At 43.1% G+C, this 16,956-nt stretch overlaps 1 protein-coding gene across 6 annotated transcripts in view; it reads right to left on the reverse strand.

The window, feature by feature from the left end:
- LOC146684788 (membrane-associated guanylate kinase, WW and PDZ domain-containing protein 1-like) overlaps positions 1-16,956 on the reverse strand; it is a 92,671-nt gene that overhangs the window by 3,317 nt on the left and 72,398 nt on the right. For 5 of the 6 annotated variants that reach the window (XM_085444331.1, XM_085444328.1, XM_085444326.1 and 2 more), the window contains 10 exons: positions 14,350-14,384; positions 11,824-12,079; positions 9,377-9,468; positions 8,467-8,662; positions 8,021-8,323; positions 5,312-5,515; positions 4,000-4,084; positions 2,465-2,525; positions 1,541-1,684; positions 1,270-1,408 (listed from right to left, as the gene is read on the reverse strand). In XM_085444331.1, coding sequence (XP_085300457.1) covers positions 1,270-1,408; positions 1,541-1,684; positions 2,465-2,525; positions 4,000-4,084; positions 5,312-5,515; positions 8,021-8,323; positions 8,467-8,662; positions 9,377-9,468; positions 11,824-12,079; positions 14,350-14,384 — 1,515 coding nt within the window. The remainder of the gene's footprint in view (positions 1-1,269; positions 1,409-1,540; positions 1,685-2,464; positions 2,526-3,999; positions 4,085-5,311; positions 5,516-8,020; positions 8,324-8,466; positions 8,663-9,376; positions 9,469-11,823; positions 12,080-14,349; positions 14,385-16,956) is intronic. The other variant, XM_085444330.1, reaches the window with a different exon arrangement.

Here is a 16,956-nt window from a genome sequence, read left to right on the forward strand (position 1 = left end):
ATGCATACTGGTATACTTCCATTTGCTGCATTTATTCTTAGAATAAATCCGGCTAATGTAAGCTGATGTGTAACACTTTAACACATCTGCACACAAAAAATGCATTGAAGTTATACATGATTTCAATATGGTTTCGCTATAAGGGCTGCAGGTTAAAACACAAGGTGACTTCGGCAACAACAGCAGGTGCAACACATCAGCAAGTGTAGGGCAGGGGGTTATCGATAACACAGCAGGCACCTAGGAAATCATTCAAAATAAAATGATGAGTTTAATGTACATTAATTGGAGGAACAAAGCAAAAAAAACTGTTTGGCTGAAAGTCTGCCAACCCCCCCCCCCCAAAACAGACAGGTTGCAGGTGGCAGCAGCGTGTGATGACGGGTTGAATTAAATTAGTCCCATTAATAAATGTCTGGTCTGAAGCTGGCACATGGGTAGGGATATCATATGCATACAGAAGTTGAATAACATGGGTTAAATGAGGCTGACAAAGCTTGTATACAATGTCAACAGGTCTTCACGCCAACACGCACACACAATGGGATGCAGGGTGGTATGGGCTGAAAGAAGGGGTGAATATAACTGAAAGGAAAACGGTGACAGGGAGAGTGGAGTGGGACAGACTTTTGGCTACAAACCGTTGTCTGATTTTGGCCCATTAGGTAGAAACAGGGCTCTCCCATCTTGTCATTTCTCATTGTACCAACAGCGAGATGAGGAGCCATCATCGCTGGAGAGAGGAGGAAGAGCCCAGCAACGAGAGACAATCAGAGAGAGAAAGGAGGAGGAGCAGAGAGGAGAAAACAAATAAAACAGACAGGAGGCTGTTTTACAGTACATCTTATTAAGAGAGAGGAAGTTATTTTTTGTCAAAGACAAAAGAATATTGACACAAACTCTTTATAAAGCATCAAAAGAAAACAATCTGAGGGTAAAAGAAAGTGTCAGAAAATTAAAATCCCAGTTGAACCAGCAAATAACAGTAAATTGACAATGAGAAAAAGAATCCTACACAGGAAATCTGTGCAATAGCTCTTTAAGATCAAATATATATTTGAAAGATCAGTTTTGTGGTTGTTACATATTAATCACACTTTGAACATGTCTTCCTGTTAAACATTTATCAGTTAGGTTAGCAGTGCAGCTGAAGATCATTTTTAAGGAATATAAAGTTTTTCTGGTGCACTACAAAGATATGAAACTTTAGTCTGCGGTTCAGCAGTGACAGTGATGAGTTTCAGCGCCACACCATAATGCATTACCTACCATATTCAGGTACAGATCCATCTCCCCGTTTGAGGACGAGCCGTGCCCTCCGACCACCATTCTTGATCAGTTCGATGGCACGTGAGTGCTTCATGTTCTTTGTGCTCTCACCATTAATCTCCAAAATCTCATCTCCCACCTGAAAACAGAGAGGCCATGTTACTGTGGCAACTGGCTAAAGGTAGGGTTTCATCGACACTGCAAAAAAGAAATTTAGTACATGAAAATGTATTTTGACAGAGAATCAAAATAAAACAACCCAGATTCTTACCCTTATCTTGCCATTTCTTACAGCAGCCCCGTCCTCTGCTAGTCTTAACACATATAGGTCCATGTTGTACTCCCGGCCGCCTCTCAAGCTAAAGCCAAAACCTTTACTGTCTCGCTCGAGGTCCACAGAGTAGAACTCTGCATCCTAAAAGATAGAAAAGGGTTGACAAAGAGAAAGTCACAGAGACACCAGAGTGACTAAGTTCAAAGAGTCGAAAGGTGATTTCAAACTTAAGGGCTAATCAAGCCCTGTCCCAGAAAAAACTCAAAGTGTCAATGGCAGTGCAATACCTTCAAATGCATGAATAATTAATGATGCATGAGCCTGTGAGCTGGGTACAGATCACTGAGGGAAGGGCACCGCAAGGGCTGGACCCAAAACTTACCTTACTCATGAAAAAGTTAAGAGTTATGGAATCTTCCAGCGCATGGTAGTGTGTGTATGAGGGGGTATCTGTATGTAATAAGGATTATTTGAATATTTGACACAAAAATATTTATGCCATCCACATGTGGTACATATCTCCCCATGTTTACTTGCGCTTTTCTTCCTCCCTCTTCTGGCCTGAAATGGAATATTGCAGCACATGCTGGCATGTTACTGCCATCTATTGATCAGAAAATAGCGTGGTACCACTGCCTGCTTTTTGTAATGCATCACACATGTGTAGGGGCTCTTCTCATTTTCTTTCTCGTGCAACCTTAAAACCACTATCCACTAATTTTACAGTATGACCTACTTTTCAGCTGACAAGTAGTGGAAATACATTAAGGTGACATTCCACAGAGGAGTGGAAGATTCTATTGCGGCCATAATGATCCTTTTATTTCCCTTTGATAATAACTGTAGCATATCTGCATGTTACTGATAGATTGAAGTAAAATGGTGATGACCTTTAACTATGGATGAAAAATCCATTCTTACCTGTGTGATCAGAGATTGTGTGGGAGGAGGAGGTGGAGCTCCTTTTGACTTTGGGTTATTCCTTGGGTTATAAAAAAAACAACAACAACAACAACCTGTTAATACATGTAATGCATAGATATTGTGCTGTATTTATGGCTTCATCATTCGCCACAACAGTGAAACCACTGTCAGGTGAAGTGAAACATTATCTCATCACAGTGCAATATTCTGCCACCTACATACTGTTACTGCACGCGTGACCCAGTAGATAACTTTCTCTTTACTCAGGGTCTAGGCCCTCTTAAGTCTAATTTTTGCTTCTTTTTTTTCTTTGTTTGCTTTGAATTTCATGATTTGGCTGTGCAAATGATTGGCTCTCGTTCACAGTGGGCGATCGTGGCTCAAGAGTTGGGAGTTCGCCTTGTAATCGGAAGGTTGCCGGTTCGAGCCCCGGCTTGGACAGTCCCGGTCGTTGTGTCCTTGGGCAAGACACTTCACCCGTTGCCTACTGGTGGTGGTCAGAGGGCCCGGTGGCGCCAGTGTCCGGCAGCCTCGCCTCTGTCAGTGCGCCCCAGGGTGGCTGTGGCTACAATGTAGCTCGCCATCACCAGTGTGTGAATGTGTGTGTGAATGGGTGGATGACTGGATATGTAAAGTGCTTTGGGGTCCTTAGGGACTAGTAAAGCGCTATATAAATACAGGCCATTTACCATTTACAGTCTGCCTTTTGTCCCGTGTCTCTGGCAACCCGGGCCCGAGTCTGAATCTGTCAGAGGTTTCTTCCTGTTAAAAGGTTGTTTTGTTTTTTCCTTCCCACTGTCTCCAAGTGCTTGCTGTTTGATTGTTGGGGTTTCTCTCTAATATTTTAGAGTCTTTGCCTTAAGGCAACTGTTGTTGTGATTTGGTGCTATATAAATAAATTTAAATTGAATCAGTAATGAGTTGTTTGCAAAAGTCCGCTTATTGACAATGTCATTTTTGCAGTTTAATTGCCACTGTGCAGAAACTACGTCAATCTTTGTGGAAGAACTTCTATTTTTTTAGCCCCAAATCTACAAGGCTCTGGCTTGACTGTGAATCTAAGTAGTTAATGTGAATTTCTCTGTAATCAGAGCTGCAACAGATGGCAACAGATTTTAAATCTTCAATGATTTATCACAGCTAACTGCTGTATTATCACAAAAGGATTGCTTGTAATTGCCAACGTAACTCCTTTTAACTGCAAACCAGTAGCAGAGTGAGACACTGACTTGTCTTAATATTGCTGTCTTTATGCTCCTAAGTCTGAAGACAGCAAGTAGTTGCAGGCCCAGTCTTTCAATCAACCATTTCAAACAAAGTAGGATCACATTTTGCGCATGTTTACATAAACTTTGGACATGCCACAATCTCCATCCGCTTTTCTTTAGTTTAACAGTAACATTCTAATGATGTTTTGGTGACATAAGACAAGTCTGATTGGTGTGCACTCTTTAAAGATGATTTTTATTCGTGGAAATTAAAAAACAAAACAAAAACAAAAAAACCCCAAAAAAAACCACATCGTCACCTACCGGGAGTCTGCAGACTGAGGTGTGTGTGTGGTGGTGATAGTGGCGATCTTCTCAGCGTTTGTCAGCAGAGAAGCATTGGAAGATTCTGAAAAGAGAAAATACAATAAAGAGATAAACAATAGAAAACAAAGTGACTACTTTTGTTAAATGCATTTGCCTCTAGCTGCGTTTTAAAAAGATACTCTGGAGAACAAAATGTTAGTCTACAAGAGTCCCCTGAACCACCCACAGGCAGTTCTATTCAACCTGATGCTAACTGCCTGTGATGCTGTCATTTGCCATTTACTCATGTACAACACTGGCCCCACTGCACGAAAGAAAAATAGCATTAAAGGAAAAGAAAAAAAGTCAAAGTCAAAGTCAACTTTATTGTCAATTCTGCCACATGTACAGGACATGTATCATTTTGATTTAGTAGTTGTTCCAGGAGGGCAAAAAAAAAATTAATAAGAGCAAGAATGACCGTCTTTTCTTGCTTTTCTGTTGTATCACAAACAGGCAGCACATGTATAAGTTACCCGCACCACTGATAGGAGTACAGCTCTGTCTGCAAGAACATCAGCCTGACTCATTTGTCTTAGACTCCTTACTCACTCATGCCTACTTCCCTCATTACTTAAAGAAATACGACTTCCTTGCAGCCACCTCTCACTTTCTCTGAGGCACAGGGTTTTCTAAAGCCACACTACCAAACTTTGCCTTGTGATTCTTCATGAGTGAGTTGCTGAACATGTGCGCGTGGGAGTTTGTTCCCACCTCTGTCACCTCCCATCTTCATTAAGCTTAATTTTATGTCTCTACGGAGTATGTAGCTGCGTGGCTCTTTGCGATGTCTGCATGAGCTGACCAATGGCTCAGTCTTTAACATGCACTTTGTGTCAGCGCTTGACATATTTTTGCCAAAACGTGGAGCTTTGAGTCACAAACTGCTTGTGCTGCAATATTGTGCAGTTCCGTTTCTTTTTCTAGGCTAAGCTAAAGAGCTTAACACCATCAGGAAGCACTTGATTAAATGTGAGCAGTGTTTTTAATCCGTTAAAAGTGACAACAAATCCAGAAAATAAAATAAACCAGAAACTCGGGGGGGTGGAACGAAACTCGGGAAGTGTTATGGCAATTTCTGGGGGCAACTTCACCTTACTCCTACTCAGTGACTCACTTTCAGGAGACGAGGGTTCACACCCTCGTGAAAAGTGCTCTCGCCTGTGAACAGAGTCAGTGCCCTTTGCTTCCCACCACAACCATGAATAAGTCACATCACAATGCATTATGAAACAGCCATCGTGAGGCCGGAAGCCATTGCACGCCTTACCATCACCGGGGATGATCCTGAGCGAGACTGTGTTCCCGGCTTCCTTGATCAGGTTGACGATGTCAGAGTGCGACTTGTTGGTGATGGAGCAGCCGTTAACGGCCAGTATTCGGTCCCCGACTTTCAGCTTCCCGCAGCGGTCCGCCGGGCTGCCCTCAATGATGCGTCCTATTTTGTGGGGCATGGCCACACAAGCATTTCCAGCTTTTGTGTTAATAAACATGTTTGTTTTGTGTGTACATTTTGCACATCATGATGATTTTTTCGATTGTGTTGATTGGTTGTATCGATTTATAGGTTTGGAAAAAAAAGAAGAGAGAAAGAAAACAGGGAGAAAGAACGAAGAAAGGTTAATTATGCAAATCATTGCGTCCCAGTTCCCCCACAGAAAACCAATAAAGCTGAGGACCTGTTGAAAAATACATATGCACTGTAAAGTATGAGGAGAACAATATAATTTACAGGCTCTTTGGGACAATGCGGGCGATGTGGTAATCAATGCGCAGTGAAGCAGGTGGAGCACCACTCCTGTTAGATATTCAACTAAGTGAGCTTGACCAGCTCCGAAATCAGATGAATTTGGATATGTAGATGTTCAGACTATACTGCAGTTGGAGTTTAGTCAGTGCAAATGCTGCAAGAAATACTTGCAGCAGCAGATTGACAGTTTTCAACACTGCACGCCTCGTTTACACAGAAGCTTTGAACAGACCCAGGGGATCACCAGCTCTTCTCACCCTCCCTCCATGTTTTTCCCTTTATCTCCGCTGCTCACGACACTTTTCCCTCCAGTATTTTTTGCGGCATCCATATTTATTACATCACCTTAGTTTACCCTTCTTGTGTCTCGATTTAAAAAAAATGCAGTTGTATTCTGTCAGTCTATTTAAAAAAGGAAATATGGGACAGGGTGTGTCAAGGATTTAATACCCAATCTGTTAAGCACAACACCAACCCCCAGGTCATGTGGGTAGGAAATGGACTTGTGCAAAGTGATTTATGCATCACTGATGTATGGAAGACAGAATCAGCTGAAATTGCTCTATTTTCTCCACCAGGGCTTTAAAAAAACCCCATCTAGCCTCCTGGAAGAATCCTTGCAGCAATGTCATGCCATGTTTTTATTTTTGTTTGGGCTTTTTTTTAGTAATACACATTCCTCTTTCATATTTCAGCTCGTGTCCCACATGGTTAGAATCCATTAGAGCAGTGAGTGCAGGATGCTACAGCGTGATCCTAGATCAGTGAGTGAAAGTACAAAGTCAATTCATCTCATTCTCCCGAGAGGAATAGTGACAGAGCAGAGAAGGGGGGAGCACAGCGAGGAAGCAGCAAAAACAGGCACCTGAAAAGTAGAAGTAGTCTAGACGTGGTTGTTGACTAGCACCGTCACAGGTGTCATTATAAATAACTCATTAATTCTTGCATCGCATTTTGCAGAGCGACGCCCTCAGCCTGTGGGATCAATGAAATATTCCCCAGGCACTCAGCATGGGTAACGTGTCATCCATTCTTGTGTTATGCCTATGACAGACCACAGTACATCATCATAATGGCTACTACACAGGGGACCTTGCTATGACATTCATGTTTGAAATTCATCACTCAGAGGTTAATACCAAATTTGTTCAAGGACGTCTACAATTCCTCATCAGTGCCTGCCTCACGTTAATACATGTGATTCTGCTCTTTTGCTGCGATACATAAATGGTACGGACAGCTATGGACTGTGCCGAGTATATTTCAATTACATGCTGAATGAATTGGTGAGGGCACCTCCGAGGCATCAATGTGTGATGATGGCGTTTGTGATAAAGCTGCAGCCGGTTCGATCCTGACAGAGTGCACTCGCACACGAAGGGTTCCTTTATCCTTAAGCTTATGATAGTCCGTGACCTCAGTCTGTGGCATTAAGCACCCTCCTGTTAAACACCTCCCCCCTGCTGCGTATAAGCAGGGGAAACTCAGTGATAAAAATATAAAAAAATATGTTAATTCTGCCAGGAGATAGCGTCAATCATTTAACTTTGTAGTGCTTTCATACTTTGTATGGATGTGTTTTGCTGGAGGCAGTTTCATGTACCACCTGTCAGTTTCTTTGGGATGAACTGTTTTGGCTTTAGTTGTAATAAAGAAAACACACACACACACACACACTCTAGAACGTACTAAAGTTTTTTAAAAGTGTTGATGTGTTTTTTTCTTGCCCTCAAAATGCAGTAATTCTGGGTATACACTGTTTTTGTCTCTGAAGCTGGTGATCAGGGGATAATCTATAAACTAAATTGAGCACAAGATGCTGTTCGGTGCTTTTTTTAATTACAGAAGTTTCCATTTATTCCGTCATTTACTCATTATAATCATTTCAGTACATTCTTAATAGTCACTGGCATACACACGTGTGCGTTTGTATATAATCATGACTGGAATTCTGCTTATTTTTGAATTTTTTGCCCATCCTGCTCACAGCCAGAAAGTGAATTAATGACAGAGACATGAGGATAGAAGAAGATGAAAACATCACTTGCACCAATTCAAATTACAAATGCCCGAACAATCAAACTGTTAAATCTGATTAATGTCTAAATTGAACTGTCTGTAGCTTTGAAGACAGAGCCAGGCTATAGTAAACAAAATAATTTCTCTTGTCAGACTGAATTGAAGTTGCTGTCAATCTCAACTAGCTTCAGCTCAGTCTGCCTCACTTACCAAAGGTGGTTCCAGCATCGGGCCTGGAAACTGATGACACGATGACAAAACCGAATCCTTCGTTCTCTCCTCGTTGGATCTCCACATCGTACGGTTGCAGGGAGGCCGGCACTACTGCGCTACCGCTGCCTCCTCCGCCACCACTGCCGATGCCGCTGGTAGATCCACTTCCAGAACTGACAGTGTTGAGTGAGTTCTGGCTCCCCTGGGGGGTCCGCTTGCCCTCTGTTAGACTCGGTGCCTGGGTGCTGCTGTGGTGGGAGGATGCTGGTGATGGAGGGACATCACCTTCCCCTTTTGAAACTTGGGATGAGGGGAGTGAGAATAGACTCTTTAGACTACATTTCAAGCAAGAAGCATGTGATATATTTGCATAAAATACATGTGACTGTGCGTGAGTCATGCATGAATGCACACGCTTAAGTTTTATCTAAAACTTTCCTCACCTCCGTATCCAGGGCTCTTGCGTCTGACAGTGAGATTGACATGACCCTGTTTGGCGGCCTGCTGCATCAGCTGCACCACCAGCTGGTGAGACTTGCCCACTACTGCTGTGCCGTCCACACAGATGAGCTCATCGCCCGACCGCAGGCGACCATCCTCATCTGCTGCCCCGTACTTTACTATATGCCCTATGTAGATCTGCCAAAGGGAAAGCACATTAAATGCATTGCTACAGAGTAATTGCATTAGCTTAGAAAACAAAAGATCATTCAAGACACACCGCACTGAATCCGTGTGATTTATACAGCAGCTTTTCAAAGTTTCCCGTTTCAGTACTTCAAAGTATTTGTGGCTGACACAGGAAAAACCAAAAAGGCCGGTGCAGCCTATTGGGGCGGTGGAGAAACTAGTGTGCTCTAGGCATTGTGTGGGAGAGTACACAGGCCTGCCAGAAACAAGTGCACAAATACCATGCAGCATGTTTGGCACAAACAACAAGTACTAACTCCTGTGGGGCAGACCTGAAACCTGCTGCCATTTTATTTCACTATCTGCCTTCCATTCGTCTTCTCGAAACCTTCTTTAAGACAAATATATGGCACACAACCAGAAGGAATGGTGGATAAGGCCTTTGCTGTTCTTAACAAGCTATCTATACAAATCTCCAGAGAGCAACAGCTCCAGTTAAAGAGAGAGAGTGATGCATTAGGTCTTTCTGCTATTTGGTTTAAAGGCAGACTGAAAGAGGCACAGGAAATGTAAAACACAGCGGAAACTAATGAAGCAAAGAAACTGTTAGGGAACAGAGCATTTAGTAATGGTTGTTGTGGATGGATGTATATGTAAACATAGTATTCTCATTCACAAGCAATTATAATAAACTGATGAGACTTAAAGTGAAGGAAGACTTACAGGCTCCCCAGGCTCATTTCCTCCCAATATGCGAAAGCCAAAGCCTGTATCCTTCCGCCAAAGGAAAATGTCCTGCTCCTGGCAATCTGGCACTGAAACACAAGAGAAACAGTGAGGACTCCATGGACATCAACAACCAAACCCAAACCAAAGATTTGCAGGTTCTGCTCAATTTTTCCTGCTAGAATCTATTTAGACTGATCACTGGATCCTTTTTTCTCTGATCAAATGTTCGCTTGATTATGGCAAATCTGCTGATCAATAAGGCATTTGCATTTCTAACAGTGTCAGAATGAGAGCAGGCTGGATCAACAGCTGCTTGCTCCTGCCTCATGCTCATGTTCAGAGCGCAAACTAGGCTGCAAGGTCTCGGGCTGTCACCTCATCACACTTGCAGACCTGAAATCTAGAACTCAACGCAGAGCCCTATTATTAGCTCTCATTTACAGTCAAGTCTTTCTTGCATGCATTAATTCATAGCATCTGCCTCCCATGCACTATTTCTGTACACACACACACACACACACCTCCCCTCACAGTTGCATGCACGGACAGGGCAGACTGTGGAGGAGGACACAGGCAATTTGGTGTCAGTCTGTTCAACCCACAGGGCCAGTATGTACAGAAGGCACAGGCCATTTCTTCCTGCTCTGCCTGCTGCCTACACGGCTGCCACGCAAGGCCAGCAGTGAACCCATTCGTTTCAGCTTTCTAGGTCCCTCGATAAATTGCCTGGTGTGAATTAAACTGCAGCTGTTGGACTTGTAATTAACCCTCTGCTGACCCGCAACTACAGAGTAGTGATCAAAGCTCGATGTAACTAACAGTGCTGCTTTGTGACGCTTCATCATGCAACAGGTAACATGAATTCCCAAAAGCTCACCTTTCAGCCACACTGCTCTGCCACTGAAACTGTGCTCTTCTGGTGGACGCATGAATGCACCTACTCAAAAATTCAAGTTGGGTTCACTCTTATGTGGCAGCATGCACATGAATAAACATGGAAACACACAGAATCTGGGCCTCTTTTTCATTCGGCGTCTCCCTCTCTTGTTTCATTGTGTCTCCTCTCCTCCCCCACTCAATGGAAAAAAGGCTAGAGCTCCTTCAGTGGTTATCAAACAGATATACCAATCAGCTACAGCTTAAAGCAGACCTCTCCAGGCCCAGTTAATATTTAATCAGCAGCAGTCCTAGATTCTACAGGCAGCCATGATTGTTAATGCACTGCAATACACAGGATGTGGGCAGCTTGCACATCTGGCTGGGAACAGTCACAAATGTGTGACAAGCTAATGCAACAGACTTGCCAGAGACATCACTCTCTCTATTACAATGCAATCTCTGGCAATACTGAGGTTTATTTCACAGCCCATACAAATCCATCCTCCTCTTAAGTATCACCAGTGGTCCAAGTACAGGAGGCGTGAACGATGTAATTCAGCCAGAACGGGCGAGTGGAGTGCTTCTTTTTGAGGATATCCAACACTCCTCTATTTCTTGCAGACTCTTCCATTAGAAACACATAAGTGGTTTGACACCCTTACAGTGTTACCCAATGAATTATGCAAGAGTGGGCCGTGACTGCAAATGATATTGTGGAATTTTATGTGGAGACTGCCCACTTTCTAGTGTTCCAGTTTTGAATTTTCTGTTTTCCCTTCAGTAAACATGGCACAGCACATAACTGTTTGCCTACTAATAACATAAACACTTTCTTTTATAAACTTTAGGGAAAGACTATGGTAGTTGCACATCATCCTTTGGAAAACCAAACCGGGTGCACTCGCATTTCACATCCCAGAGTCTGGGGATAATATCGTGTGTGTGCGACTGACATGCACAAGCGTCACAGCAGCACTCGTCAGCTGCTTTTGTGCGTTTTCAAGGACACTTCTCTCTTGGAGGCACCTTTTGTCACAGGATCAGCTGTGACTGGTAAGCACACAATTGTTGAGCAAACAAACTAAAGGCATTAATGGACACAAATGCGCAGGTAAATGCATTTGCTGATCTACTTTAAACAATCAGAGCCTTGTCCAGGGCGTTTTTTTGCTTCATATGGGTCAGCGTAGTGGGAATCTTTTCTCCTACCTACCTTTACACAGTAGAGCTTTTTACATACCACTAAACTGACATTGCTTACTTACCTTCAATTAAATAATGTTAAATATCATACCATAGAATTTATAGAATAGAAGCCCGCACACAAAGGAAGGAAAACATAAAAAAAAATATGTAGCGAAAAGCCTCAGATCTTTAAGAAGATTATTTTTCCCTTTTCGTTTTCATCTTGAATCTAAGCCATCGCATCTATACTGACAGGCTGGTACTCATTCTTACAGACGGTAAAAAAAGAATAAAGAATAAGTCCTCCTGAATTTTTAAACTCTAAAGTCTGCAAAATTTTCATATTCTTCAATTAAAAATTTAAAAAAAATACTCACGTCGACTCTCATACATGCTCCTGGACTGTGCCCAGATCTTAAAGGGGTCTGGCTTCTTCTGGAGGGTGAGGGTGCCATCTGCGGGATCCTGAGGGGGCAGACCTGGCAGGGGCTGGGTGGGGGCAGCAGGAGTGGGAACCACCGCCTCACTGGGCATGACAGAGGGTGGGTGGCTGGGAGAATCAGTGTGGGTGCTGCGATGACTGCACACACTGTGCTGGGAGCTGCTCTGGCTATCTTTTCTTTCTAGCTGGTGCTGGGTGGACAGAACAGAGAGAGGGAGAGAGAGAGAGAGATTGAGGGGTGTGTATATAAGCGATGGGGGCGGATATAAACATACATGCAGAAGACGGAGATAGAGGGCAGAGAGACGAGAAGAAAGGAAGAGTAGAAAGTGAGTCAATGTTAAGGGTGACATAGAGGACAAACAAGACGACTTAGAAAAAGAGTTGATGGAGGACAAAAAGAGAGAAAAGTATCCAAGGTCATCTTTTTTAGATGCAGCAGAACATCTCCCACTTTGACAAAAAAAAGAAAAATCTCGCCTTGGTTTCCATGGTTGCGAGACAAAGACAGACAGAAATATGAGGGAATTTTAATGAACAAAGATATTGCCTTTTATAAACCCTGTGATTCTTTGTTCATTGCAGAAGGTTCTCTGCATGAAAACAGAATCAAGGTTGGTCTGAGTTGAAACAGGAATGTGTGCCATCTGCTTTGAAAGCAAACTAAAATCTCAGCTGCAGAGAAAATAACCCACTGAAATTGGTGTACAGAGTCGGTCGTTTTAACGGAATTTTTTTTTGTTTTGTTTACTTCACGGTCATAATCACATGACAAAATAAGATGAAACACAGCCATAGTTAATTCTATCTGTTTAAGCATCAATGAAAATAACACCCATAGCACTGAATGCTTGGTTTGAGATAAAGAGAACTACGTTTTTATGGTCTAATAATGCAGTTCTATACCTCAACCTTTTGTTCTGTTCCTGTAAACAGAAAACGTGCATAGATGTTATCATGTTATTATTTGCTGATGTTCTTTTTTAACAGGTTATAACTTTAAAAATGTTCCTACGGATAAAATTACTAATAATAATTCTAATACTGAAAAAGCACAAATGTGACTACTTAATCACTTTTTCTGATATGAATAACAAAAAAAGAAAAGATATAGAAGTCTCCCAGTCTCTCACTTATCACACTATATGAGATGAAGGGTCAAATTCCAGTAATGCACTGCATTACAGCCATGTGAAATTGACTTCTTGTTTGATCACTGCAGACTTGCTTAATGAGTTGAGACAGCACGGTCTCTCTTGCATATGGAAGTTTACTGTGAGCATCTATTTAGATGCTGAACTGGAGGCAAAGCGGTTGTTCTGGGCTGACATGAAGTCGCATGCAGCGTGACATTTCACTGACATAACACAGAGGGAGGGAAAACTGGCTTTTCCTCAGTGGAAAGCTAATCCAAAGTGACAGTCAGGCTAGGCCACTATTGGTCCCACTCAACCCCCTTACAGTGCCCACCCCCTCCTCCATCCGCCACACCATGTGATCTGAGTAGGTGACACCCACAGCTCTGACGAATGCCATTTTGAAACTAATCCTAATCCCAATATCCAGCAAGCTGAGGTGAGGCTTTTAATGTTGATGAAGAGAAACTGCTGCAAGGGTGCAAGGGTTTCTGCTTCTCAAGTGGGAGGAATTGAACCTGCAACTCAACTTGGTGGCTCTCAGGGGGTAAAACAGGGTGACAGTAATTTGAGACTGTACTGATTTGTTATCAGGCTGATGAGTTGCAAAAACAAAGAAACATTTGCTTTTTGGACTCTTGAATACCTGCACTGGCCCACAAAAGACCCCTCACATTGCCCATCCAGTTTTTCTAGTTTCTTTTCTCTTATAAATAACATCTACAAGACACATTACAATCTATCAAAGTCCCCCATCCAGCTTCCCCAGCTCCCTAATTGTTTGATTCCAGTGCACTTTGGAGACATTGCCCCGTTTTCTCTCCGAGTTAGCCTCAGTGCTCCCTTTTTTATCTGTGGGCCATCACAGGCATTCACTGCTGTGGGCCAATCCATTTTTCTCGTTCTCCTCCTTTTTCTCTATCTTTTCTTCATGCTTCTTTCTCCCATTCTCCCTCGTCTGAGGCTGTGTGCCCTCCCCAACAGCTGGTCAATGTTACACTGCTCTGCCTAGGCTATGCTTAATCAGTCACAGGATGGCAGCATGGCAGGAGCGGAGGGATGTAAGGAGAAAGCGAGACAAAAAAACAGATGACAAAAAAGCAGAAAAAAAAAACCCTGAGAGAAGGATGTAGGGAGAGCCAAAGTGTCAGACTGGGAATGAAGTAGAGATATGATGGCAGTAGGAACAATGGGAAGAATTTCTGAAACTGTAAAAGCGGGAGTTAGCTATCATATGTCTGTCTTTTGTTCTTTAAATAGAACTCATTTCACTCAGTGGAAAGCGCAAGGAAATGCACAAACACGAAAGAGTTCATAGTACTCACCACCAGCTTTGGACTCCTCTTGGCTGGCACCACTCCTGCAAAACATCGGCAGAGAGACAGAGAGAGCATTAATGACCTGCGGTGCTCTTGACTTGTCCCCTCTTATTAAAAACTCCCCAGGACAAACGGATGAACCCTTGATTCCTGCTGCAGAGCAGAGCGCAACTGGCCCGGTTCTGTCTCCTCTTCCTCCTCCTCCTCTCTGTTGCTTTCTCTCTGAGCAACACACTGCGCTAGGCTGCTCGCTAATCTAAGTGATCTCCGCCCCCCTACGCTCCACTCCGCGCTCTCACCCGTGCTGCTAGAAGAAGAGCTACTGATCTATCCGCATTAGACAGGCTGACCGCCTGCCGCAGCCTTGTACTGCTGGTACAAGCTACAGGTCCTCATAAGCAGCCACAGTCCTGCCTCCACAGCCTGCACAGCAGCCGTCTCCGGCACGAGAGTAAGGGCTCAGCAGTTTACGAATCATGTCAAAGGAAAGCCCGAGTTTCTGCCTTACTATGCACATCCTCTTTGTAACTACAGAGCCGCTTTCTCTCTTCTCAACTCCACTGTTTAACTCAGTGCTTACAATGAGAAGGTTTCCCTCTCTGCCCTTCTTCTTGTTCCCTCCCCCGTCTCTTCATATGTGCACCATGACTTGTTGTGCCTCTATCCCTCTCTCTCCCTCTCTCTCTCATATATGTGCCAGTTAATACAGTGTTAAGAATCACCAAGACGATCAATCTCATTTGTGCTAATGAAATATTAATACATGGAGCCAGCTGTCAGGAGAGATGTTTCACAGCAGACTAATATACATTCCCACATAATAGCCTTTCCCCACATCCATCACAATCAAACAGTTATTCAGTGGGTATGTTCCTTTACCTCTAAGACCAACCTATCGGCTCAGACTCCACCTGACTGCTTTGACCTACACACAGCTTGTGAATCGCTTTCCAAGAACGCTATTTTCCTGTCTTAAATCACCTTTGCCCGTCTCTTACTACGGCACAGTGCGCCGAGACAAAAATAGACAAATGAATGCATGAACGACGTGAGGCGGGATCGGGACAAGGAGTTGCTGTTGCCACGGCAATCAAGTCCTTCCGTATACAACGATGGCAGTCCGTTTTGTTAAGCATAAGAATTGAGCAGCAGTGCAACATATCTATATTAATTGCAGACCTTTGATCTGTTGCAGACAACTCCTCCATCTATGCTGTCAAGACCAATACAAATATAAAGCAGCTAACGGACCGGCACATGCAGGGATTATTAATGGAAACTTCCAGTGACATGAAAACACGCAACAACATGCAAGCATCCATCTTAGGCTCTTTCTGCTGCATTGGCAAAAAAATCATTAAATGTTAAAACTCTGTTGCTGCAAAGCCCCTCTCTCTACGTGATTCATAATTTATCCCTATTTTCTCTCTCCCTCTCTCTCATATTATAGGGGGGCAGCTACTGGAGCAAGTAGAACATCTCACAACTGCTGACGTGCAGAGGGATGCTTGTTTTTTGGTTTTTTTTCTTGAGCGAGAGAGAGCGTCAGAGTGAATGTGTGGGTGTGTCTAGCCCAGGATGGACATACACAACAAGGTCAGATGTCAATAATAATGGTTTCTTTTTACAGCACTGTGGAGCCAGTGTGGAAGGTTAGTGAAGATCCTTAACTTTTAAACAACCTCTGAAAATCTCCAAGCGGGCAACAACGTCACCATAATCAGCATTAAGGGTATAGAAATTGAACTCAACTATGGCCGTACGGTTGATAAATTTGAGCACGCAACTAAAGGGGAATAGAAATTAGAGGAACAAACTCATATTGACCCCTGCTCTAAATTCACCCACCGAAGTGTGTGCCAGCTAGAACGGTAGCTTTGCATCTTCATGCGTGATGCAGTCTTTAAATCTGCTTAACTTAATCTAGCATTGTGATGTTGATGTGTTGTATACATGGAATTCAAAGTTGATTGGATCTGTTCGAATGTAACATTTACAAGCAGCCGAGGCTCAGCGAAATAAGTATGCTGATTGCATGTTTGTGCACACACGCAGCTCACGAGAAGTATTAATAAATACGTAGAGCGATACACGCTATATGTGATGACGGCACACATTCAAGAAGGTGAGCGGTTATTTATGCAGAGAACACACACACACACACACACACACACACACACACACACTTTACATTAGGCACCTGTTCCATAATCCTGTTGTATTCCGGTAAAACCATGCTCAATATTCCATAAATAAACGTAGTTCTCTTTAAAAGACTCTGAAATGATGATTAAGAACAAAAGGCCAACTTAAAAGGTAAGCATTTATTAATACTGAGACGATCTTTAGACGGAAAGACTAAAATAGCATCCATTAGCATTCATATGGGAAAGGATGTAAACAATCTAGAAGTGGCTTTGAGTATCAGTGTCTAGAAGGCAGATTCCTCTCCTTTTACAGTAGAGAAGTATGCTTGTGACATCACACAGCATTACAGATAAAGACGTTAATGGCATAATTACTGAACGACTCTCAAGCTGCACACAAGTTTTTTTTACTCACTTGCTTTGGATTCCCAGACAGTTAGCTACTCTATTCTCACACTGGCGTAAC

This window comes from Copadichromis virginalis, linkage group LG20, assembly GCF_057382275.1.
Source record: "Copadichromis virginalis isolate Kocher_CV1m ecotype Utaka linkage group LG20, C_Virginalis_male_GT1.1, whole genome shotgun sequence".
NCBI classification, from domain to species: domain Eukaryota; kingdom Metazoa; phylum Chordata; class Actinopteri; order Cichliformes; family Cichlidae; genus Copadichromis; species Copadichromis virginalis.